The sequence below is a fragment of the Propithecus coquereli genome, unplaced genomic scaffold (assembly GCF_000956105.1).
Source record: "Propithecus coquereli isolate 6110/MARCELLA unplaced genomic scaffold, Pcoq_1.0 Scaffold1, whole genome shotgun sequence".
NCBI lineage: Eukaryota > Metazoa > Chordata > Mammalia > Primates > Indriidae > Propithecus > Propithecus coquereli.
In genome coordinates this window covers 27,898,183-27,923,204 of record NW_012133857.1, presented here as the reverse complement: position 1 = coordinate 27,923,204, position 25,022 = coordinate 27,898,183, and the positions used below count along the sequence as shown (strand labels likewise).

General features: G+C 40.7%; 1 protein-coding gene across 6 annotated transcripts in view; it reads left to right on the top strand.

Moving 5' to 3' along the window:
• MAGI1 (membrane associated guanylate kinase, WW and PDZ domain containing 1) overlaps window positions 1-25,022 on the top strand; it is a 719,842-nt gene that overhangs the window by 630,614 nt on the left and 64,206 nt on the right. For all 6 annotated transcript variants that reach the window (XM_012638256.1, XM_012638264.1, XM_012638250.1 and 3 more), the window contains 4 exons: window positions 1,744-1,853; window positions 3,826-3,918; window positions 9,396-9,578; window positions 10,304-10,924. In XM_012638256.1, the coding sequence (XP_012493710.1) occupies window positions 1,744-1,853; window positions 3,826-3,918; window positions 9,396-9,578; window positions 10,304-10,924 (1,007 nt within the window). The remainder of the gene's footprint in view (window positions 1-1,743; window positions 1,854-3,825; window positions 3,919-9,395; window positions 9,579-10,303; window positions 10,925-25,022) is intronic.

Here is a 25,022-nt window from a genome sequence, read left to right as displayed (position 1 = left end):
TTTTCTTTTATCAGAACTACCGATGAACGGCTTGATTCTAAAGGAAAATAAAAGAAACCCAAGATTAGAGCATTGGAAAAATATGCTTTATATTATTTCCTCTGAGAAAGATGAGAGAGTACTAATAAAAGATCCTTCAAAAGAAACAGATGTCATGTAAATGTTGTACAGTCAGATAACTGCCATACTTTCACTTGCACTGCTGGCAGTGAAAAGTCATTTGTATAATACCTGCTAATATGAACATATGATACAAAAATGCCAGGCCATAAAATGCTTAGTGTCTTACTATAAAATGTTGAGTTCAATATAGCAAGTGTCCTTGACTAATCCTAACTTTACCTCCCCTTTACCTAACAAGAAGGATGGGCAGTCTAGAGCTTCAGACAGGCAAACCTGGCTGTTTCTCTGACCCTCATAAAATAGATTTCCTTTGTCCCCCAACTAGTTTGTGCATTAAGAGAGAACAGAAACAGGTGACACAAGCTTTGGTGGGTAAAGAGACTTGATTTGAGGGGCAAGTTTGACTATACAGTTCTCCTTCCTGTGACTTTTCAGATCCACATGCCTGTTAATGGTAGACTATTTCTTAGAAAGAAATGGCCTACAAGAATTAGGAAATAAACATGTATGCCTTTAATAGAAATTAAGGGCAATCAATCTGTCCACCCTATTTGACAAGCCTGATATTAGAAAATAAAACCTGGCTTTAAAAAATATTTAGAGTTCTAAATAATCACAATAGTATATTCCCAAACTTAAATGAACTATTAATTTGACTTAAAAAATATATGTATACACACACATACATGAATGAATATATGCTTGTGTGATGTAATATTTGTGTAGTGTGTATGTATGTATACACACGAATGTACACTAAATATGAGGTTGTGGCAAAAAACGTATATATATGTATTCATATGTACACATGTGTGTCTGTGTCTGTATTTTTGCTTTTGCCATATCTTTGTTAGTTTTGTAGCCATCTAGAGTGTCTGGGTCTTTGTTGCCTTGAACATATCACATCGGCTTGGTTAACTGTATTTGGAGTCTCTCTGCCCAAGACCTATACATTTAATCCCGCCTCCATGTTCCTTGATGAAAATAGTTGACGCATGTTAGTAGAGTTCTTTTTTTAAACTTTATTATTTGGGTGAATGCATAAGCTTTTGTAAACCCTACTGTAGAAAGTTACACATCAGTTCTGGCATCATATGTTATAGACAACGTCACATATCCCCTTTGATCTCATTTTTCGATGATTTCATAATCTGCTTCTTTTTGAATGAAAGTAACTTTCCCTGTCAGGTGAGATCGTGGACATTTGGGGAGAGTCAGTGGTTAAAATCCTGGGATTTGAAAGCAGGCCAACCTGAGCTTGCATGCCTGCTTACTGCTTACTGACTGTGTTACACAAGGTGAATCATTATTTTTTTGCTCAGAAATTTACTTTCCTTGTTCATAAGATAGGAATAAAAATAGGACTTACCTCCTGGCATTTACTGAGGATTTTAAAATAAAATGCATGTAAAACTGGTAGCACAGTGCTTGGCACATATAAGCAGTCAGAACTAGAAGCTTTTCATTTTTATTTCCTCTTTCGAACTGTACATTTTGACACCTGAGGGTCAGCATGTCAGGCCACCTGCTCTGCTCACTGTTGATCAAGGCACTTGGCCTGATTGGCATTTTGCCAATGGTGGGACGAAATGTTTCCTAACTGTTTTTCTTCTTCTCCAGCCACATCAACAGGAAGACACAGTATGAGAACCCAGTTCTAGAAGCCAAACGGAAGAAGCAGCTTGAGCAGCAACAACAGCAGCAGCAGCTGCCGCAGCAGCAGACAGAAGGTTGGCCTCTTCCCTCTGGGCTTTTTTTTGAGCAGGGAAGCGTGGGGCGAAGCCTGGGCACTAACACCCCCGTGTGGTCAGAGCTGGCCTCGGTGATCAAGTCGTTCTGCCAGGCTGAGGAGCTCATGTCCTGCGGGGAGGAATACAGAGCCGCTGCTAGAGTCCCCCCCGCCACATCTCACTGGACGACTAAAATGGAGATACTAATTCAAAGGCACCCCAATCTCCACTTTTATTTAGAAAAGAGTGGCGTTAGGTTGGAGAACTTTCTGATGGTGAAGGAATTCTCTTGCCCCCGCAGCGTTTGTGTTGCAACTGTATCTAAATCCAAACCACTTTTAGTATTTTTACTTTAAGCAGAGTTACTGGGCATGAAAATAACTTTTAATTTTAGGAACATTCTTGTAAGAATCAGAAAGAGCTGGTAGTTTTGAGTGCTTTTTAAAAATTACAAATTCATGTTCTTTGTAAAAATATAAACAATTCAGGAGTGTAGAACATTAAATTCTCCCCTGCATGCCCCCTTTCCGTTCTCAGAGATAAACACTATGCAGAAATTTTCTAGGGATATATAAATATGCATATTTTAACAAAGTCTGATCATAACTTATATATGTACACACACACACACACACACACACACACACACACAGAGTTTGTATGCATGTGAGGCCTGTTTTTCTCACTTTTTATTTCTTACACGTATTTCAAAATCAGTTAATATAGATTTAGCTTATAATTTTTAATAGCTGCATAACATTCCATTTTATGCCTCCACTTTAGCCATCCATTTATTAATAGATACTTTTCCCCAGTTTTTTTTATTGTGATCTTTTAAAATAATAGACTTAATAGCCCCTTAATATAATATGTGAATATCAAATGTAACACTTCTGTTATTACACTATTGAGTATAATGAATATAGACCTTAGACAACAAGTTGGCAAACTTTTTCTGTAAATGACCAGATAGTAAATATTTTAGCCTTAGCGATTCATCTCATCTCTGTTAGAACAACTCACCTTTGCCATTGTAGAATGAAGACAGCTAATAGACAATATAGAAATGAATAGGCGTGGCTGCATTCCAATAAAACTTTTATTTGCACTTCATGTAATTTTCGTGTATCACAAAATATTCTTCTTCTTTTTTTTTTTTTTCAACCAGTTGAAAATATAAAGACAATTCTTGGCTCACAGGCTGTGTACAAATAGGCATTGGGCCCAGCTTGGCTAGTAGGCCATAGCTTGCCAACCACTGACCTAGGTTATATAATTTAGAGAGAGTGTGTGTGTATTTTGTTGGTATAGTCACTCATGGAAAAGTTCTCTATTTTATCTCTTTTCTATCTAAAAAGCACTTTTGAAAATATTATTTTTCTTGAGCTGGGGAAACTTAGCATTAGAAAGTGCAATTTGGGGAATGGGAGTATGCAATTGATTATGGTAGCTGAGCAGGAGAGAGACTCTCGGGTACATCTCCAGGGTCACTTGCCGTGAGTTATCTCTGGGCCTTCCAGGTGAATAAGACTATAGTTAGGAGCCAGGAGTATTTGTAATGGGTCCTGTTTGGATTTCAGAGGTGACAGAGATGGCACCTTAGCAAACTGCTGAAATCCACCTTTATCTGCCTCACTACCTAAGACAAGCAGGCTTCAGCAGCCCAGCCCATGCTCCAGTTGGCATGACTCTGTATCTTTCCTCACATTTTTTGCCTGGTCTCACTTTGCACTGTCCAGTCAGAGAGAACTGAAGTTTTTATTGGTTATATCACAATATTTCTTTCCCCAAATGTCTTAGACAAGAGATAGAGTTTTTGATAGAGTGAGGTCAGATACCAATTTCTTTTTAATCTAAGCTGTGTGCCCTTGGTTTTATTGGTTTGTGTATGATTAAGAAGAAGGTGAGTCGTGAGTAAGTCGACCGGCCGTTTGAAGGAAAAACAGGAAACTGTTTCTTTTCTTTCTTGCAGAATGGACAGAAGAGCATTCATCCCTTGTGCCTCCTGTTATTCCAAACCACCCCCCAAGCAATCCAGAGCCAGCCAGAGAACCTCCACTTCAGGGTAAAGTGTTTTTATAATGGTGTCATAGTTTCAGCTCAAAATCTAAATTTTTAAAGGTCCTTTAAATAGTGAATGACTTTAAATGACTTGTAACTCCCCGATCATTCCTTTGATAGCGAGAACTGTAAATAATGAAAGCAATTCTAAATGCGTTGTTAATCAGACCTATCAAAAAAATTAGAATCCTTGCTGAATAAATTTCTTCACCTATTTGTAACACTTTAAAATTAATGACTACTTATTAAATGATCATTGAAACCAAGGCTTCTCAACCTCAGCACTGCGCCATTTTGGCGAGGTCATTCTTTGTTGTGTGGGGCTGTCCAGGCATTGTGGGATGTACCCTGTCCACTAGATGCCAGTAGCACACAGCCTGCCTCTCACCCCCATTATGATAACCGAAAGTGTCCCCAGATAGTGCCAGATGCCCCTGGGAGCAAAAACATGCCAGTGATTTAGAGACCACAAATAGTTAATCCTGTGTTAAATAAGATACACTGAAAACTCAGCCTTAATCTATTTCAAGATTCTAGCCAGCACATTTACTTTTGACAAAGATTTTCCTGTAAGTGTAAATGGTTAGATGTTATGTTTTAGGTTCTCACCCCTATTCTTGCTGTAGTTCCAGCATTTATGCACGTTTATGTTTCAGTGGGTCTTACTCATTCACATTCATACGTTGCATGTGACCTCTCAAGAGGATCATTCTTGAAAATCAGAAGCTCTAGAACTTTGCAACTTTCAGGTCTCATTACTCTGAAATGATAGGAAATATTTTCATTTAGTTTTTTCTTTTAAATAAGGAAAATCAAACAAGCATCATGCTTGATAGAGTTGGGAAATGGTTATGGTACAGAACCATTGAAAACACTGTAAAATTTGTCTTCCTCTCTACATTTTTAAAGAGATCTAATTGTGTTAGATACAAAAAAATAAGTAGAATAACTCTTTTCTCCGATTTTGATTCCTCCATTATATTTTTCCTAAGAAAGAGATTATTTACTAGCTGACATTGTCATGAGATTAGTATTATATCAACTTATGTAAAATAATTTCTTTTGGAATAGACACATTTTTAATGGTGATAATGGCTTTAATAAATATAGGACATAGTAGATAATAATATATTAATATCAACATGACTGTGACCTCTTCAGTATTTTTTAAACGTAAAATTCCTTCTGCGTGCTCATCCCTTCCCCTCTGTCACAGTACACAGCTACACCAGCCTCCTTTTAGTTCCTTGAACCAGCAGAACTGCGGGCCACTTTTGAGCCTTCGCAAAGGCTGTTCCCTCTGTTTCCAGTTGTCTTTTCCTCCTACTCCTCACTTTGCTAACTCTTGTTCACCTCGTCTTCGCTAGATTCCTCTATTGTGGTCACTCTGAACCCTCCTATACTTCTCATGTAGAGAATTTAACAGTTAGAACTAATGCTCATTTGTGTGCCATTATTTAACAACAGTTTCCTCGTTAGACTTTAAATCCCATGGAGGCAGGAGACTATGGTTTTTTGGTTATTGGTTCCCCGTCTCCACTGTGGGATAACCTCAAACAAAGCATAATCCCTTGACATCTAATTTCTGCTGAAACTGTTCCTGAGTGAAACAGTATCCATCTATCCATTCATCTACACATACATACATGATAGCTGGGCTTCCTTAAATAATTGTCTTAGAGATTAAATAAATTAAAGCTTTAGAGGTTCAGGTTGTGGTTGCCAAATATTAGTGTACCAACTAAGAGTCCAGACGGTATTTATCTGTATTAGAAACTTCATCTCAGATTCTTAACTTTCGTTTCTTCTAGGCCTTTTTTTTTTCCTTCTTTTTTTCTTTATCCCTCTTGGATCCAATAGTGGTCTGGGAAAGTTCAGATTCACCGAACTCTCCCTGGGATCAACTCACTTATTTTTGCAACCCTTCTACTGTGTAGTCTCCATGTTGATCCTTGTCTTTCAAACATTATAATGTTTGGAATTTAATCAATACCAAAGAGACCAGTTAAAATCCATACCCTTTGGCTCCAAGCTGCGATTGGGATCAGTATTAACTTGGATGTTAGCCTCGTTGGCTTTGACTGTGGGTCACCTACCTGCTGGTTAAGGGTCTTGATCAGCCATCTAGTCTTTCTTGTCTTGGGTAGTGTCTAATGTTGATAGTACTATCAGGAAGAAGCCATAGAGTTAACTTGTTTAGATTGTTTGGTATGAATTTTGCTAAGTTCACTGCTCAACTAAACTCTCTCCTGGCCAAGATTAAAGTTCTAATCCCAGCACATGATAATTTTAGTGATGTGCTCTTATGAAAACTCTCCAGCTTCAAATTTATGCTTGGAGAGAGATTTTTGCAGTTACCTCTCCACTGTACTCACTCTAATACCACCAGCGATTGGTACAATAAGTCACTGATTGAGCTCTTATTACATGCCAGGCACCATCCTAAGCCCTTTACCCGCATTATCCGTCAGGGTTATTCCTCACAACTGTCACGTGAGGGTGGGTATCACCGTCAGCTCTGTGTACACATGTGACACTCAGGCAGAGAGAGGTTTAGTAACTTGCCCAAGGCCACACATTGAGTAGTAGAGCACAGATTTGAACACCCATTTTTATTAAGAATAATTTAACTTCTGGCTGAAGGATTTTTGTGGTGGTTTTGTTTTCTATAGGACACCTCATTGCATAGTCTAAGTCTGTGCTGTCTAGTACAGAACCACTTATTATATGTTGCCATTTAAATTTAAGTTAATTACAGTTAAAAAATTAAAAATTTAATTCCTCAATGCCAGTAGCCACTTTTCAAGGGCTCAATACTTCCCTTTGACTAGTGGCTGCCATATTGGACAGTGCAGGTATAGAGCATTTCTGCCATCACGGAAAGTGCTATTAGACGGTACCGGTCTGGGATATTCAAACACTAGTGTCAAAAATAGTGCCAGCCTGGCAGGGAGAGAAACACCTAAGGGTAGTTCGTGTGCAGAGTTTTGGGCCAAGACCCAAAAGATCCTGATTCAGTGAGTCTGAGGTGGGAACTAGAAATGAGTACAGGTTAAAAAGCTACTCTGGAGAATTTTAGAATCAGGTCTTACAGCTGGTAACTAGTCAACCAAGGTTAGGATCTCCCCAAAATTACCTGCACCACAGGGCTGCAGCAGAGAGCTCTAAATTCCAGTGCTTAGGGGGAGAAAAGCATTTCTTCCCAAAAGATACATTAACTAATGACCTACCCATACATGAAAAGTAATAAAATGTGCATAAACGTGAAACCCTCTGATCTTCCCTCCCTAGATACGCGTTGGGAAAGGAAGTCAGTCATATAATTACAAAGCTCTGCTCATGTCTCCATTAAGTTGAAAACATTCTAAGCACAAAATATGCTAATGGATTTTCTTAAAAATTAGAGGAACTGCCAGGCACATTTTCACATTTTCTAACTTTGCCTATAATAAGAGTGAAAGGCTCCAACACTCAAACACCTCTTTTCAGCCTTCTCAAAGACATGCTACATCTCATTTCTGTGTGCTTTTGTTTGTTTATTCAGTCAACAAAAATTTTTGAAGGTACTGGACAGTATTCTAGGCACTGGATATGCAAACAGAAGTCCTCATGGAGCTAACATTCTAGTGGTTTGATGTGTGTACACTTTCAGCGCCCCCGTGCATGAGGGTGGGGGGCAGCACGACAGAAAACCAAACCAGTAAGTTAGATGTATACCCTGTTGGAAGGCGGTAAGTAGTTAGGACAAAAATAAAGCAGGGAAGGGGGATCAGGAATGTTAGAGGCAGTATTGTAACTTTTAATAACGTGGTTAGGAAAGGTCTCACTGAGAAGGTAATGGCCGTTGACATCTCTGCATAACTGAAATGTGTTTTTTTCAAGCTTCCGGAAATTCCTAGCAGCCTCTGCTACAGGAGTGTAGGTCATTCACCTCCCACCCCCAGAGTAAAATCGGGGGGTTGCTTACCTCTCATCTATTTTCCATCTGGTAATTGTCTTGGCAGCTGTGTCCCCAAAGCCCTTCCTGCAAGTGATATCACCCTCCTGGTGCCTTGGCAGGTGACTTTGCATGGCAAATCCTACTAAGTCTTGCCTTGCTTTCACCACTGTGACAGGGCTGTAGTTTGTCAAGCTTCCAGTAAGCCTTGGGACTGCACTAGAGAGGCGGTTAGTGAGCGGACCTCTGACTACAGGCAATTTAAAAGAGCTTTCTTTTTAAGAGCCAAAAACTCTTAAAATATGCAATTAAAAATTGTATGCATGCCCAGAGACCTTTTTAAGGCCTTTTAGATATAGCTAACCAAAAATAACCTTCCTTTCTGGGTGTCAGCCTCCTGGTGCCAAGAGTATACGAGAATTTCCTTTTCTCTCTCCTTTTTTTTTTTTTTTTTTGATAACATATTTGATAGAAATGAAATGGAACAGATGGGGCAATGGAGAAACTGTGGCCAGAGCAGGACATAGGAAGTGCAATTAGGAGAGAGGGAAGAGTGAGCTAATGGAATTAGGTCCACTACTTGGGATAACTGGAAAAATTCCAGTGAGTTTCTCAATTACAGAGAAGTATCTAATAAAACCTCCCCCAAAAGCTTTTTGATTTGTGTCTAAAATGTTATTTTTGAATATATCAAGAAAACTCAATAAAACTTTAGGTAGCATGTTTGTAAGTTATTTAGCTATATTATCTAAATATAATATCTGTTATTTTATCTTAAATAAGACAGCCGAATGTAGAGCTGTGTGGTTCTTGTTAGTAACTATTTAGGTTAGTTTGGGGTTTGTTTTTGGTTTTTTTTTTTGTTTTTGTTTTAATATCCTAAACTACATGTCCTAAGCTTTTTTAAAACAGTAAATATTAGCAGTGGATATGTATTGACTATTTCACAGATCATTAAAAAGTGCAAATAAGTAGGGAAAAATCAATTGAATTTAAAGTTTAAAGTATGACCCTCAATTTTGAAATAGTGATTTTACATTTTTGTCACATTATTCTTTGTGACCATAATATGTTTTCTGGTATTATCTGTGCATTTTCACCCTGAGTTTTGTGTTTGATTAAAAACTAAAGTTTTTGCATAGTTGCTTTTATAAGTGGAAGCCAAGCCCGAGGCAGCATATTGGAACCTGTATTGAAAAAAAAAAAAGACACAACAGACCGATTCCATTTTCTTTGAAGGAGCTTGTGGCAGCTGTACATGAACTTAACTAAGAAGTGTGTCACACGGTTTCATCCTTCTCTAGTATTTTCTTTTGGACTCTCAAGCTGATGCACCCTGTGTATTAAATACAGTACCCTGTCCTTAAAACAATGGTGCCTAGGAACAACCTTGTTACTGAAATCAAGCGAGGACTTTCGTAAGACATGTATATGCCCAAAGGCTCCGGCACACGAGCTTCGAGAGTTATCTGTATGTTTTCTCACATTGTATTTAATTCACCTTTTCACTCATGGTTCCTTGTGCTTTTCTTGTTTTAATCCAGGCAAACCCTTTTTTACACGAAACCCTTCTGAGTTGAAAGGCAAGTTCATTCACACAAAGCTGCGGAAAAGCAGTCGTGGCTTTGGCTTCACGGTGGTCGGAGGGGACGAACCTGATGAGTTTCTGCAGATCAAGAGCTTGGTCCTAGATGGTCCTGCTGCATTGGATGGCAAGATGGAAACAGGTAGAGTCCACATGGCCTTAGCACGTTCTGTGTGGTGAGACTTCCACCCAGCCCTCGAACAAGAACAAACAGCATCATGGTTGCACAGGTGTATAAATGTCCTTTAAACACCTTGAGAGTGAGCCAGATCCCTACACTGCATAAATTCATCCCTTGGTACATACTAAAATCTTTGAAGCTATTTTAACTTTGGTAAACTTAGGGTGTTATTGAGTATAGTAAAGCAGTAATTTACTGAAACATAGATCCACGTGAATAAATGAATTCTAAACTTGGATTTCTGCCATGAGAATTTTTTTGAAAGAAAGCTCCAGTGTGCTTTCAATGATTATTATATTCTCATTAGCAGGGAAGACACTAGATGCTGAAAGAATGCTTTGTTAACAGTTAAAGTAACTAAAAGAGTGAAATGTTCCTAACACAAAGAAATGATAAATGCCTGAGGTGATGGATACTCCAATTACCCTGATTTGATTAATACACATTATATTCCTGTATCAAAAATATCACTTGTACTCTATAAAAATATGCAACTATTATGTACCCATAATAATTAAAAATGAAAAATTTTTAAAAAATCAGTAATAGAAGCAATCCCTTTATGCCCAGTAGTATCACCCCCAAATCCAGTTTCCTTTCAGCTTCAGTAGAATGTTATGTTTTAGTATTGATATCACTTTTCTGGGTACTGTTATTTTAAACCCCCAAACTCTTACCTTTTACAGGGGACGTAATTGTCAGCGTGAATGACACCTGTGTTTTGGGACACACACATGCTCAAGTTGTGAAAATCTTCCAGTCCATTCCCATTGGTGCCAGTGTGGACCTTGAACTCTGCCGAGGTTATCCATTGCCTTTTGACCCAGATGACCCCAATACCAGTTTAGTGACCTCGGTAGCCATTTTGGATAAAGAACCAATCATTGTGAATGGGCAAGAGACCTACGATTCGCCAGCTAGCCACAGTAGTAAAACAGGCAAAGTCAACGGCACGAGGGACGCCAGGCCAAGCAGCCCCGCGGACATGGCTTCGAATGGTTCCCATGGTTATCCCAATGACACTGTCTCTTTGGCATCCTCCATAGCCACTCAGCCAGAACTCATAACTGTTCACATAGTCAAAGGGCCGATGGGCTTTGGTTTTACTATCGCAGACAGTCCTGGTGGTGGCGGCCAAAGAGTGAAACAGATTGTTGACAGTCCAAGGTGCCGAGGCCTGAAAGAAGGGGATCTTATAGTGGAAGTTAATAAGAAGAACGTGCAGGCTCTAACTCACAACCAAGTGGTGGATATGCTGATCGAGTGTCCTAAGGGAAGTGAGGTCACACTGTTGGTGCAACGAGGAGGTACGTAGGTTTGTTTTGCTCTTTGACTTTTTTTTTAAACCCCAAATCATTGCTTAACTTATTGGTTTTCAGGTGACTGTTTGGGGCTTTTTAAATGTGTACTACTTTAAATTCATTTTTATTTAAATGTTTGGAAATGCATTCCAAATGCCTTCTGATTTCTCTAAATGATAGCCTCTTTAGCATATAAAGGCTATGATTTATACATACGCAGTTAGAGTGATACTTTAAAACATGAATCAGATTGTACCTTTCTGGAACCATTAAGATTTAAAGTCTGTGTCCTTTAAGCCTCCTGAACCTGAACCTGGCCTGCACAGCCTGCAAAATGTGGCTCCGGCCCACTCTTCCAACCTCATCTCACACTCCTCTCCCCCTTCTTAGGGTGCTTTGACCACTCTGGCTTCTTTTCTGGAGTTCCTTTAGTGCTTCAAGCCCTTTGCTGTCTCAGGGCCTTTGCACTTGCTATTGCCTCTGCCTGGAATGCTCTGTTCCCAGCTCTTCCTGGCTGGCTCAGTCTCATTCAGAGCTCCTGAGAGAGGGCTTCTCTGATCCCTTTATCTAAAGTAGCTCCCTGACACCTCCATGTAATCTTTACCACGTCTCACCCCATTTCTTCCTTGCCTTTATAATGATTGCTATTATTAGCACAAGGCATTATTTTGTATATTTGTTTATTTTTCTTTGTCTCTCTTTCACTAGAATATAAGCTCCATAAAGCCAGGTCTCATGTCTGCATGTTGATGGCTGTTTTCCCCAGCATCTAACACAACACCTGACTCCTTCTAGGTATTCATGAATGAATAGGTATTGAATGAATCAATAGGTATGTGATTACTTATATTTGGCAGGAACAACAGCCGCATTAATAATATTAAAAATGTCCTTCAGCGTACTCACATCTTAATGAAGTGGTTGAGAATCTCAGAGATATTTTAAATCTTGAGACATTAAGCTTCCTTCTTTCTCCTCACCTGCACCCCAACCCACCCCTGCCCTGCCTGAAATCCTAAGACCTCACGTTAAGAAGTATTTTCCACCATAATGAAATGTCTTACTCCTGGGATATATACTTGTGCCTAGTGTTGACCGATCATTTTACATAATGAACCTGAGAATGGTTGTTGCCCTGTTCCTTGCCAGCATGATTTATTTCATGCGCAACATGTTTGGGCCCTCTGAAAAGAGATCAAGAACCACACTTTTGTTTCTTCTTTGTTCTGTTGCAACAGTGGAGCCCGTTTGTGTCACAGCAGCCACCTTCTCATGCTTTCTTGAAGCTGCGTGCCCTGTGATTGAAATGATTGGGGTCCTTGGAAGGAAATCCAAACTACAGAGTAACTGTCTATGTGAATCGAAATGCTCAATCAACCCTTCTTCTTGAGCAATTATAAAAGCCGTTGGGCAGATTTTATTTTTAAGAATGTTATTTCCACCAAACAATTTCGAAGTCTCTTCTTGTACCTAGATCAGTTGACTGCCCAGATGATTGGTTTTTAAACAGTGACCAAGATGTAGTAGGAAATGACTTGAACATGAGAATAATGATGATGATGATGCCTGGCACTTATAGACAGACTGGCCATTTACAAAGCGCTTTTGTACTTGCACATGCCTCTCCTCTGATCTTCACTACTTCCCTGGGAGATAGGAAGGTGCCAGCCCGCAGAAGGTCTGAGAAGTCCGCCCTTGCTCTGTGGTTTCCAGTCCAGTGCTCTGCCCTACTTAACTCTGAATAGCACTGATTTTTTACATAATTGCTGAATACAGTGGCTGACAACCTGGAAACTTTTAAATAGTTCTTGGTACATCAGGCACATCTCTGATTCAGCCATTGCTCATTTGACAGTCACAAACCACCCTTTTCTCCTACCTCATCTATTTGCTCTTTCACTTCTGTTATTGACGTGTTGGTTTTTCTATCCCATTAGATTCACTTCTAAGGAGACCAAATATAAAGTCTGATTACAACCTACTAACTTACAATACTGCCTGGAACCATATTGCAATGAATTTGTCTAAATCAGCAAACAACTGATTGTAGAAACATACTCCTTGATTTTAAATATGTTTGTGTTCTCTTTTCTTGATTCCTAAGACCTTCTTTTTGTTAATGCTATTATATTTTATAGCATTCATATGGAAAGATCCAGAATATATTGTCACATTAGTCAACATCTACATAGTTTATTACAGTACCTCAGTAATTTAAAATCACTGTAACATCAGCAGTCTTTAAAATACGCCATATGTCTTGTGTTTGATTTATGTGTAAGATAGAAAGTTTGTACATCTGCAGTTGGCAGGCTAACACCAGCTACTATTAATCATTCTCAAAAGCATATAAATATATTTGTTTCTGCCATACATTAGTTACTTGAATCAGGGCTGACATTTAATCATCTCTCCTGTATGGAGGGGAGTATAAGGAGAAGCTTTGAGGAAGGAACAAGACAACTGCTAGGTTAAATGAGAACGTAAATGGCCACTTCACTGCTTCTTTCTAGTGAATCTCGTTGCTGTTGTAACTGCTAGTAAACAGATTGGGAAACTCATCCAATCCACACCGTTCACCGTTCTCAGGAGCTCCTATCTTGAGGATGAAGCTTTCTGTGCTTTAAAGAATGGCCTTTCCTACTTTGGGCAGAACTGGCTATGTTTGTAGCATCTATTTTAATTCTTAATCTCCGGAGCTCATTTTTCACATTTGTTCTTGTCAAGATCCAGTACATTTCATTTTTAGCATTTTTAGTCAGTCTCCCTCCCCCCATTCAGAAATCAAGCAGAGGTTGAAATATCATTTGTAAATTTCTGGGGTCAAGCTTGGAGTTGCGGGGAGATATTCATCCACATGCCCAGGCAGCTGAGACCGTCCGTGATCGGCATGAATATTACTCATCTGCGTGAATATCTCCCTGCCCACTGGTCCGTCACACAGGTGTTGAAAGGGCGGTGCCTTCTTCCTGTGCCTGCCTCCAGTCTTCCCACTGGGGGTCCCGTCCTCCTTCTCCCTCTGCGCCTGCCTCCAGTCTTCCCACTGGGGGTCCCGTCCTCCTTCTCCCTCTGCCGTTTGGTCAGGAGAGTGCTTTTTACTGTCTTGTTCTGAACACAGCATTTGCATTCATCGATCCTGTCACCTGATACCAGTGTGAGTCTAGACACTTGTTTGAGTAGTTTGGAAAGTCAGGCTAGAAGGTGATTACTAAAGAGTTTTGTTTTTTTTAAATTCATAAAATATACAAAATTTATCCCATAAATGTTTTTCACTTTTTTTAAAAAAGGAATTATATATAGGTAGCATAACTATCCGTGCCCCTCTGTATAAAATATTGTGTGTATTCAGCTAATTCACACATATTAGTGGTGTGACACTCTTTAAGATGTGATTTTGTATTGAGTCAGAACACTCTGTTTCAAGAGAAGGTTTGTCAAGTGGAGAACATATGCTTTGCTTTCGAGAGAAAGTATGTATTGAAAACTTCACTGGGGGTGTCAGGAGCTGGCCTCTAATTCAAACTCTGGCCTTAAACTGCTGTATACCCTTGAACAGGTTACACTTCTGCCCTAAAAAAAATGGATATTTTGAACTGGAGAATCTTTTGAGAAGCCCGATTCTGGCTCTAATTTTATGCAAAGAATGACTTATTGTTGTATAGAGGAAAGAACACAAGATTCTGGAGCCAGAGGTTACAGGTTTGGATCCCAGCTAAAGGAGCTTGCTCTGTGACTTTAGACAAGTCACTTAACTTCTCTGAGCTCAGCTCACCATCTGAAAAACATGGAAATAATAATACTTGTCTTGCATGGGCATATGATATACGTAGATTAAATAAAGTAGCATTTGTGCCAATTGCTGATACAGTGTTAATCACCTGCTAAATCAGTGGTGTTTTACTGATAGTGCCTAATATCCAAAGCAGTTGAGTACAGATGACTTTTTATTAAAAAAAAAAAGACTCTAATGTATGATGTTCAGCCATCTGTATTTTTTTTTTATAAGTTCCACTGGTGATTGTGATGTGCAACTAGAGTTACAAATAACGTTAGGCTCATGCCCCCACAGTGCCTTCTAGTTTTAATTCTATGACCTATAACATGCAGAAAAATAAGTTTATAAAGCTATTATAAAAAATTATTTTCATTTTGGAGCAATGTGCTTCTTTTAAAGTCTATTTTATCAGCAGAGTCTCAGTCTTCCCTGAGGTCCTTTTCGGCTCCCACGTTCTCTATTTTTCTGCTCCAGAGGAGAGCGGAAGGGAGGACTTGACGTTGGAGATGCTCATCGTGAGCCCCGTCTCCCGCTGGCCTTTACTGATCGCGGCAGTAATGCAATCGTCTTTTGCTTTCCAGTTTGCACAAACCACATACTGACTACTTTTGTCAGGTCACTACGTAATTTTAGGGTCTAATTATAAAGTCATGAAACGTTAGAATTCTTAGAGGGCAGGACCGTTACTAACTTTTACTCTTGTATCCCTGGCACTTCATGGGGAACCTGGCAAGGTCTCAGTAAGGTAAGGTCTCAGTAAATACTACCTGAATAAATTAAACTTGATCCATAAGTCACAGCAGAAAATTAATCATATAGCTGTATAGTCACACTTCATAACTCTAGACAGACAGTAGCGAGAGTTAAATGGCAAAAATTTGATACGAAAATGGTAGTGAGGATAGTAATGATAATGATAATGTTAATACCATCATTTACTGAGTACTTACTGTGTGCCAGGCGTGTTACCGTGGTTTATGCAACACACCTACACACATGCTCACACACACACATATGTAAATAAAATCTCTCAACACTTCATTGTTCTGACCAGATTGCAACTGCTACCAATTTGCAATGTGTGGGGTCCTCTGTGAAATGAAGGCACTGATTTTTAGCTTCTATGCTAAGGGGAGAAAAAGTTTTTGTTTTAGGTCTTGAAACCCCACAACTAAATTTGGTTACTATAAAGCAAAGAAGAAAATTGTGGTTCGTTTGGGAAAGCATGCATAAGACTTTTAATAAATAAGCACTTCTATGATGTGCCAGGCATATTTCTAAACATGTTACATGTCATAATTCACAAGAGCCCTCTGAGATAAATACAATCTTAGCTCCATTTTAGAGAAGAGGAAGCTGAGACCCAGAGAGTTTCAGTGATTTACCCAAAATCACACAGCTGGTTAGTGGCAAAGCTAGGATTTGAACCCAGGAATTCTGGCTCTAGACCATGCTTACTACTCTGCTAAACAGCCTCCTGGCTCATAGGCAAGGTACTGCTTCAGTACCATAACTGTTGAAGAGTGTATCTTATGCATAAAGGAATGAATAAAGTATGAAGTTCATGGGCAAATTGATGCCACTTAATTCTCATCAAAATTTATTGATGATATTTAGTTCATTAAATTGTCATTGATCCAAACAGGGAAAAGTGATATCTAATCTCATCATCTAAGCACATCATTAGCATTAGCTCGTGAGTGTGTGTGTGTATGTGTGAGAGAGAGAGAGAGAGAGAGAGAGAGAGTGTGTGTGTGTGTGTGTGTGTGTGTGTGTGTGTGTGTGTGTTTTCCTTCTGAAATGATACAAACCCATCATGAGTAGAGCTACCCTGAATTATGCACCAGAGAGTTAAACCCTGGGTATCAGGTGCCTCTCTTCTCTTTGTCCTCTGATCTGGGACTGGAGAACGAATTGCAAATTGTACTACTTATGTGTCTACCTGCCAGAATGTCTGACATTGAGCTGCAGGGCCTCAGAAAGGGGAACCCAGGGTGTTCACAGAGTGATGTCCTAATAATGTTGGAGTCCTGTGTGTTCGCGCCAGCAGATACTGTCAGTTCTCCCTCCTCAGCGTATCCATACTCAGTTTACATCCTGCCTCTTCCCTGGCCTCTGCCAGTCGTCATGTGGCACTTGGCCTGGCAGTAGCCTCGCAACAGGGCTCAGTGCTCCCTACGGCTGGAGTGATTTAAAGTGAATCGGATCAAGGCACTCCTCGTGTCGAAATGGCCTACCGTCGTTCAGCGTAAACTCCAAAGTCCCCATGTCAGGGCCCTGGCGCTTGCTTCTCCCTCTGTCTGTATCTTTCTTCTCCCATATGGCCCCAGGATTCCCTCACTCACATCCTTCAGGCCTCTGCCTGGAGGTCCTTTCATCCCCTTTCATCTGAGAAACCTGCTCTGACTGCTCCACACAAAGCACAGCAGGGTCCCCCACCATCACTGCCTGCCCTGTGATCCTCATGCTCTCACCCCTACTTGTGATCCTCACGAGAGCCAGGACTTGGTTCCAATCGCTACTTTATCCCCACTGCCTAAAACAGTGCCTGGCACATTGTAGGTATTCAGAAAATTATGTGTATTGAATGAAAAAATGAGTTAAGGCTAGGCCCTTTGCTTTCATACATGCTAATCCTCAAGGAAACTTTCGGAGGTGTAAGAGCTATCATGATAACTGAGGAAACAGGCAGCAGGAGATTGGAATCACACAGCTAAAAGCTGACAACGTCTGAATCTGAACCCAGGTCTGTTTGCAAAGCCGGTGCCCTGTGTGACAAGTAAATGCCTAAATGACAACTCTCTGTCACAGGCTGCCCTAAATGACAAATAAATGCATTGATCAGTGTGTCTGTAGGCCAAGATACTGGCACCCCACACCAGTGAATCATGCAGGTCCAAAAGCATATTCTCTGGCATCTAGTAAAGTAGCTCCTATCTAATGAATTAAATTAAAATTTAAAACTCAGATCAGGCATAGTGGCTTACACCTGTAATCCTATCCAACACTTTGGGAGGCTGAGGCAGGAGGATTGCTTGAGGCCGGGAGTCCAAGATTGTAGTGGGCTATGATTGTGCTGCGGTACCCCAGCCTGGGCGACAGAGCAAGACATTGTCTGTAAAAAAAAGAAAGTAAAATAAAATTCAGTTCCTCAGTCCAACTGGCCACATTCCAAGTGCTCAACAGCCACATGTGACTAGTAGCTGCCGTGTTGGAGACTAGATAGAGAACATTTCCATCATCACGGCAAGTGCTGCTGGACAGCACAGTTCTAGCAATTTTGAAATTATTTTATCCTCAGAAGTGAGATAGTGAATATCCTTTCTTTTACCATTTCTCTTATTTTTTGATACCATCGAATAGAAGAAAATTGTGGAATTGAAAGCAACTTCATGGCTAATTAATTTTTTTTATACAGATAGTAATAAAAATAAATCCTGTTTATTAAATTCTTTCCTTGCAGAGGTGCTGCTCTAAGCTCTTTATATGTGTTAACTAGATGTTAAGGGGCTACAAAAAATGGAGACTCGGAGAGTTTATGACTTTTAAAATTTAAGTGCTTGGAAGCAATCTCCGCTTTCCCAATCCTGGCTTGGTCTCATCAAATTTTCTAAGGGATTGCAGGACTCCTCCTGGCCGGGAAGCATCTCAGCTTTTATACTGGACTGATGTTGTTTACGGAGCTTAATTTAAATTATTTTATGAAAGTACTTTTAATCCAAAAAGTGGAAGAAATTTTAAAATACAAGAAAAACTTGACTAAAATTCTTATGTATCAAATATGTATAATCTGCCACATGAGGTATCAGCAAGTTTGCAGTTTGTCAGAACTCTATTTAAAAAGGAAGATGTTGAAGTCCCCTAGGTGTATTTATCTGATTTAGTGATTCAGCATCTCCAACTGGTTGACCTCACCGCTTACCTATGGTGCTTAGTTTTTCTAACAATTTTAGAAGTTGAGGGCTCTTGTCAGATCCAGCATGCTGCGTGGATCTTCCTAGCTGTTAAAAGTTGTTCAGGTTTAAATTAGCAAACTCCCTAGCACTTCCCTGGTGCTAAACAGGATGGCATTCGAATTTGCTATTAAGGGGCCTTCTGGCCTTTATTAGTAATGCAGTTTCGAGTTGCTATTTTGATTTATTTGCCATGGTTTAAAGTTATCAAGGATTTTATTTGAGAATTCTTTATAGAATGATAGGTCACATTTATATTTGAGATGTCTTACAGCAAGAGGTGAGATAAATATAAAAATGTTTCTATTTTGGTTCTTTCATTATATAATGCATAAAAAATTACTCCTCACTTTCACATCTTACAAGGAACTCCTATTTCTTTATCGATTTTTGGCCCTATATTTTTTAAACCTAAGCAAGCCTCACTTATTTATTCTGACATTTATATGCAATTTCAAATGTTACTGGATGAGTTGAGTTTTATTCATGTTATATTCATAATGCAAAGTGGTTGGCACACCTAAAACTTGTACCTTTGTTTTTTCCCCCACAAGGCAATGTCTCATTCTCCTTGAAGGTACACTTAATGCACTGATCTCCTTGCTTATATGCATTATTTATTGTAAATGTGTCCGTGCATGTGAGTTAGGACTCTCATTAAGGAGAGGTAGCAGCCCCTCCCCTTTCTGGAAGGGTGGTAGAATTCCCTTGGCGTGGCTGGCAGGCTGTGGAATTATTACTTTGTGCGTCTACTTAAGTGCTGAATTGGAATGTAAAGAGTTGGCTTTGTTGTTCCTTTCTGGCGGGCAGATTCATTAACACCATGTGCCAGGCATTGTCTAGGCACTGGAAATAGGGCGGAATCATCAGCAAATGAAACCAACAGGTTCCTCATCTCATGAAGCTTTTATTCTAGGGGAGAGGGAGAAAAGGCAAAAATTAGCAGATGAACAAGAAGGCATCAGCCAGAGGGAAGTGCTCTGAAGCAAATCAGACCAGGTGCAGTGAGCAGGTGAGGCGGGCATAGGGGTGAGAGGGCTCCTTAAGATGAGGTGGTGCGATGTGACTACAGGGAAGGGAAGAGAATTCCAGCAAGAAGAGACGGTTAGTGCAAAGACCCCGAGGAAGAACGGGAAGGGAGACCATTGTGTCTGGAGAAAGGCGAGCAGAGGGGTGTTGGCCGAGGTCAGAGACTGGAGACCAGGATCCGGAGTTCAGATTCCATTTTAGTGTGATGTCCAGTTTCATGCAGCAAAGGGACAGGCTCTCAGTCACATGTCCATATAGTCCCTCCGGCATATATGTGAAGAATATGTTTTCGGGCAGCAGGAGTAGAAGGGGGAGACCTACTGGGGCTCTTGCAGTGGTTGGTTTGAGCAAAAGTGTCAGCAGGTTTGGCTAGAGTGACAGTCGTGGCAGCAGGTTGGGGACGTGTTAAGGAGAGTCAGCAGGACTCTATAGGTCGAATATCAAACTTCTCTTGTAGCAAGCCCGATAGTGGACATTTTAGGCTTTGTGGGCCATACGGTCTCTGTCCCCACTACTCTACTCTGCCCTTGTAGCAGGCGATATGTAAACAGATGTGTTCGTTGTGTTCCAGGAGAACTTTATGTGGCCCACGGGCTGTAGTTTGCTGACTCCAGCTGAAGGAAAGGAAAAGGGAGGAGCCAAAACGGACCCCTGAATTGTCGACCTGGGCGGAATCTTGGCTGAGGGTTGAGCACTGGGGTAGGAGTGGGTAGGGCTTCAGCTGTGGAGTCAGGGTTCCTTCCCACACACGTAAATTGTGAAGTGACCATTGGACATCCAAGTGAAGCAGAAACACAGGCAGTTGTTTGGGATCTGGGGGTTAGGGATGGTGAGGTTAGGGCAGGAGAAATGTACATTTATGGGCCATTATTGTATCAATGAGTGTTCTACAAACCGTAGGCTGTGACTCATTATTAGGCCGTGAAATCAATGGATTGGGCTACAGCCAGTGTTTTTCCTGAAAGTGAAATAGAGCAGAAAATACCGGAGTATATCACACTCGGTGAAGATAAGTCCTTTTCATGAAACATTTACTGTGTCTGTGCACATACATGCACCCACATATACACACATGCATGTGTGAATGAATGTGTTATAAGATGTATTTCTCATCATTGGCCATATTCACAAAAGTTCGTAAAACACAGTTGTGGATGGTATTTAGAGCCATGAGGCTGAGTGAGGGTACCGAGGGGAGGAGTGGAAAAGAGGGGAGGGCAAGACAGAACCCAAAGGCACGTCACTGCGCCTCAGAGCGAGGCGCAGGCCCCAGAAAAGATGGAACAGCCAGCACAGACAGCAGGAGGAACAGGAAAGCGTGGTGTCACGGAATCCAAGAGAAGACACGTCTCCAGGAGATTCTAGCAGCACGGTAGGTCCAGACGTGGAGGCCCGTGAGGGCGAAGTGCTGCCTGTGGCACGGAGACCTTCGAGAGCAGGGCCCCTGCAGTCGGCCTGGAGGGGGCAGGCGGGTGGGAGTGGGATGGGCATTTGGACAAGCTGTTCAAGGTTTGCCATGAAGTGGAACCAACAAGAGTATAAGCTAGACGGGGATGTGGAGTCAAAAGAGAGGGTTTGGTTTGGTTTTTTAAGATGAGAGTTACCACAGTGTTCCTGCATGTGGATAGGAGTGACGCAGAAGACAGGCGAAGCTAGTGATCAGGAGAGAAAGGAGAATTCATTGTACTCACTCATTGCAGGAGTGAGGTCTTTAGGAAGGGAAAGGAGATAGGACACAGGAGAGGGTAAACTGTGCAGAAATGGGACTAGATTTGATCATTCCTTTCCCCCCTAAAAGTAAACTATTGAAATTTCTATATATTTCTCGTATTAGAATCAATCGAGGTTACACTGCAGCTGTTTTTCTTTGCTATTTATTTTCATAGTCCAGGTGTTATTAGGACTCTAATAGGCCTCTTCGCATTTGACCCATTCCTGGTCTTAATGAAGGACTGAAGATATCCTTGGTGCACAGCTCTGGAATAAGGAGAGAGAAACTAGTACTCACGATCGAGTTAGGGAGACAAGACTAACAAGTGAATTTCACCACCAGGAACGTGTAGTCTGAGTCTGTGCTGTACAGATTTGGACAAGAGTTAAATCGGAGCCCGATGCAGTGGCTCACACCTGTAATCCTAGCACCCTGGGAGGCCAAGGCGGGAGGCTTGCCAGGACTTCCAGACCAGCCTGAGCAAGAGCAAGACCCCATCTCTACTAAAAATAGAAAAAATTATCTGGGTATGGTGGCAAGCGTCTGTAGTCCCACCTACTCGGGAGGCTGAGGCAGGAGGATCGCTTGAGCCTAGGAGTTCGAGGTTGCTGTGAGCTGGGTTGACACTACAGTACTGTAGTCCGGGCAACAGAACAAGACTCTGTCTCAAAAAAAAAAAAAAAAAAAAAGGAGTTGAATCAGGAAGGACGAGGGATGACAATGGAGTCTGTATGAACTGAAACAGAGTATCTCAACCTCTGCACTTTTTGACATTTATGGCCAGATAATTCTTTGTTGCAGGAGTCCATCCTGTGCATTGTAGGATGTTTAACAGCATCCCTGGTCTCTACCCAGTGGGTACCTCTAGAATACCTGCCCCCTTTCCCCAATTGTGACGACCAAAAATGTCTCTAGACATTGGGAAATGTTCCCCAGGGGACAAAATCACTCTCCCATGAGAACTTCTAGACTAAAGCTATGCTTTGAAGTATAGGAAGGATTTAGAGTTGAGAACTGGTCCATTGGCAGTATTTGGCATGATCCACTCATGTATTTTTTAGCAGTCTTTTAAAAAAGTATTTTACATTTTGAAAGCGTTTATCTGGAGCCAACAATTCCAGTTTGCCACAGGCTTGCCATTTCTTTCATATGTTCTTACTCTTGTTCATTACCTGTCTGGGGCCCGCAGGCAGCTGAGTTTGAGACCCAAAGACAGCATGCACGAATTCACTAAGGTAAGCATAGAATACGTGAACGTGCAGAGCTGTTGTGGACCCATTTGCTAGGAATTTCTTTTCACCATCACCATCTCAAAATTCCGGTAACTAGCTACTTTTCCTTTCTTTTTGTTTAATTTATGCTTTAAAAAACAAACAAACCAAAAAAAACCAAGCCAACTATCTTCAGACAGTTTTTTCCTTAATTTTAGAGTTGATTTTCTAACCTTACTTTGGTTCCATATGAAAATTTGGGTGATGTTTTCCATCTGAAAAGTCCCTGCTATGAGGAATGTTCTTATGATAGCTTCTGTCTTCTCTCGTATTAGCTTTGCAACCTCACTCCGTTGAGTTTCTCTTTATTGCAAAAGGTATCTTGCTCCCCTCTGTTGTAAGCATTTTTCGGTTCTGAGCATTTTGAAATATTTTCCCACCTTCCTTCATTTCCCTTAAATTAAATCACACATTGCTTACCACCATCTGGAGTTAAGTATGTGCCTTGCCACTTATGGAGTCTGTCTTCGCATTGTCACCTGCAGATTTTAAAAATGTTCCCTGACTTGTACCTTGCCTGGTATTTCTTCTGTTTGTATTTCTACTCGGATATTAATCATGTCCCCTGTTTGTGAACATAATCCCTTTTGGTTCACAGATCTCGTTGGTAGAATCTCAATGTCTTCAAAAATAGTATTGGGTCCTTAAGAGTATTTTATTTCCACTGAGAACATGGAAAACGCCTTTTTTGTGCCAAGTTGTTACCTGGGCTTATTTCAGACTCTTCTTAATAGCGTTCATTTTTGTGTTTCTAATGATCTCAACACTTTTGGTTTCTCACTATGTGTAATAAATGCTATTCATTTATTCATTCAACAAACTTCAGCCCTGTGCCGATCTCTCATTATAGATGAGTAACATGCAAGTAAATATCTAAAATATAATGTGGTTAATCACATCCTCCCCATCTTCTCATGCTTAAATCTTTTTCTAGAAATCTCATCTGGGATATTCCCCTTGCCATGAACAGTTCTACCATAACATTTTTGTGATCTTCATATTTGAGGCAAAATTGTTCAAAAGATCCTTTTGCACTGTATCATAAAGTAGCAGCCATAATACCAGGGAAGCTGCAAATAAGACTCTGTAATACAGGGAATTCTTTTATTTCCTTGGCATTGGCTGTCAACTCACCTAATTCAGCAACCCGACTTTTGAATTAGGCGTTTATTTTCTGGCAGCCGGTATATTCAGAGGCCCTGGAATGGTAAGCCTAATAGCAATTAGCATAAACACTAATCAATTTTTAAAAACCATTTGGAGATAGTTGAAATCAGGTCTACGCTGTCTTAGACATTTTTGTTGTTTCTAAATTTAAAAATGGCTTACGTTCTCTGTAGTTACTTTTGCCATAGATACCACTTACCAAAGTGGCAGACGATTGCATTAAAAAAATAACAGGACTGCCCATGAATTTATGGGATTCTATGCTTATGTCGGTTGTCTGCCCCATAAAGCAACTTTCACTTAAGACTTTGGCAGTCGAAGGAGAAATAGAAGGCTGTTTTTTAAACCCAGCATTAGCTGCCGGTAGCACCCCTTCCCCCCAGTTGTAACAACCAATAATGTCTCCAGACAAGGCTAAGTGTCCCCTGAAGGACAAAACAAGCCATGATTGGGAACTTCTCCTTTGACACCCACTTGTTTTTGTTTATTGGAATTGCTGTGTTGTATTTTTCTTTTAGGTGCAAATGAAATCTGTTTCTCGATTATTTTTTGTTGGCTTTGGATAGAGGAAATTTTATTTGTGAATTCTCCGTTTCTTCTTAGCATTGCTTCTGCACCTGCACAGTAACAGAAGCGACAGCTTGGCCAGTTGTGACCATCTCCCAGCGGTCCTCCTCTAGCTGGCAGCAGCCTGGGCCAGCCTCGGGCAGTGTCTCTGAGCCTCCAGATTGTCATCTGAGATATGGGTGGAACTGCACCCTTCTCAGCACTGTCCTAAGCATGGAATGAGACTGCCCTGTCCTGGCGAAGGGCTCGTTGCTTCCAGCCCCTTGCTCTGTCCAATTGGTTGGGACTTAAGAGAAGGGAGGTGGCAGAGAGGCTGTCGCAGTCCTACTGTTTTTAATACCGTTGACTCAATTGTCTGAGGGAGAGAAAAGGGAAGGGAAGGGAAAGAGGAGGAGCCTCAAGGGAAAAGGTAGCAGGAGAGGTTTCCTTTCAGTCTGTTCTTTCAGACATGTTCTTTCAGTCCACAATGAAATGAGAAAAATTAGGATGGAGTAGTATGTTTCTCATGAAGTGAAGTTTTCCCAGTGTGAACAACTCTCCTTCATAGATTCTATTCTTCCTCCCTTAAAATTTTTTTTTTTGCTTATGAAAAGATAGTTGATAGTCATTAGTCTTCCCCTTTTTAATATTC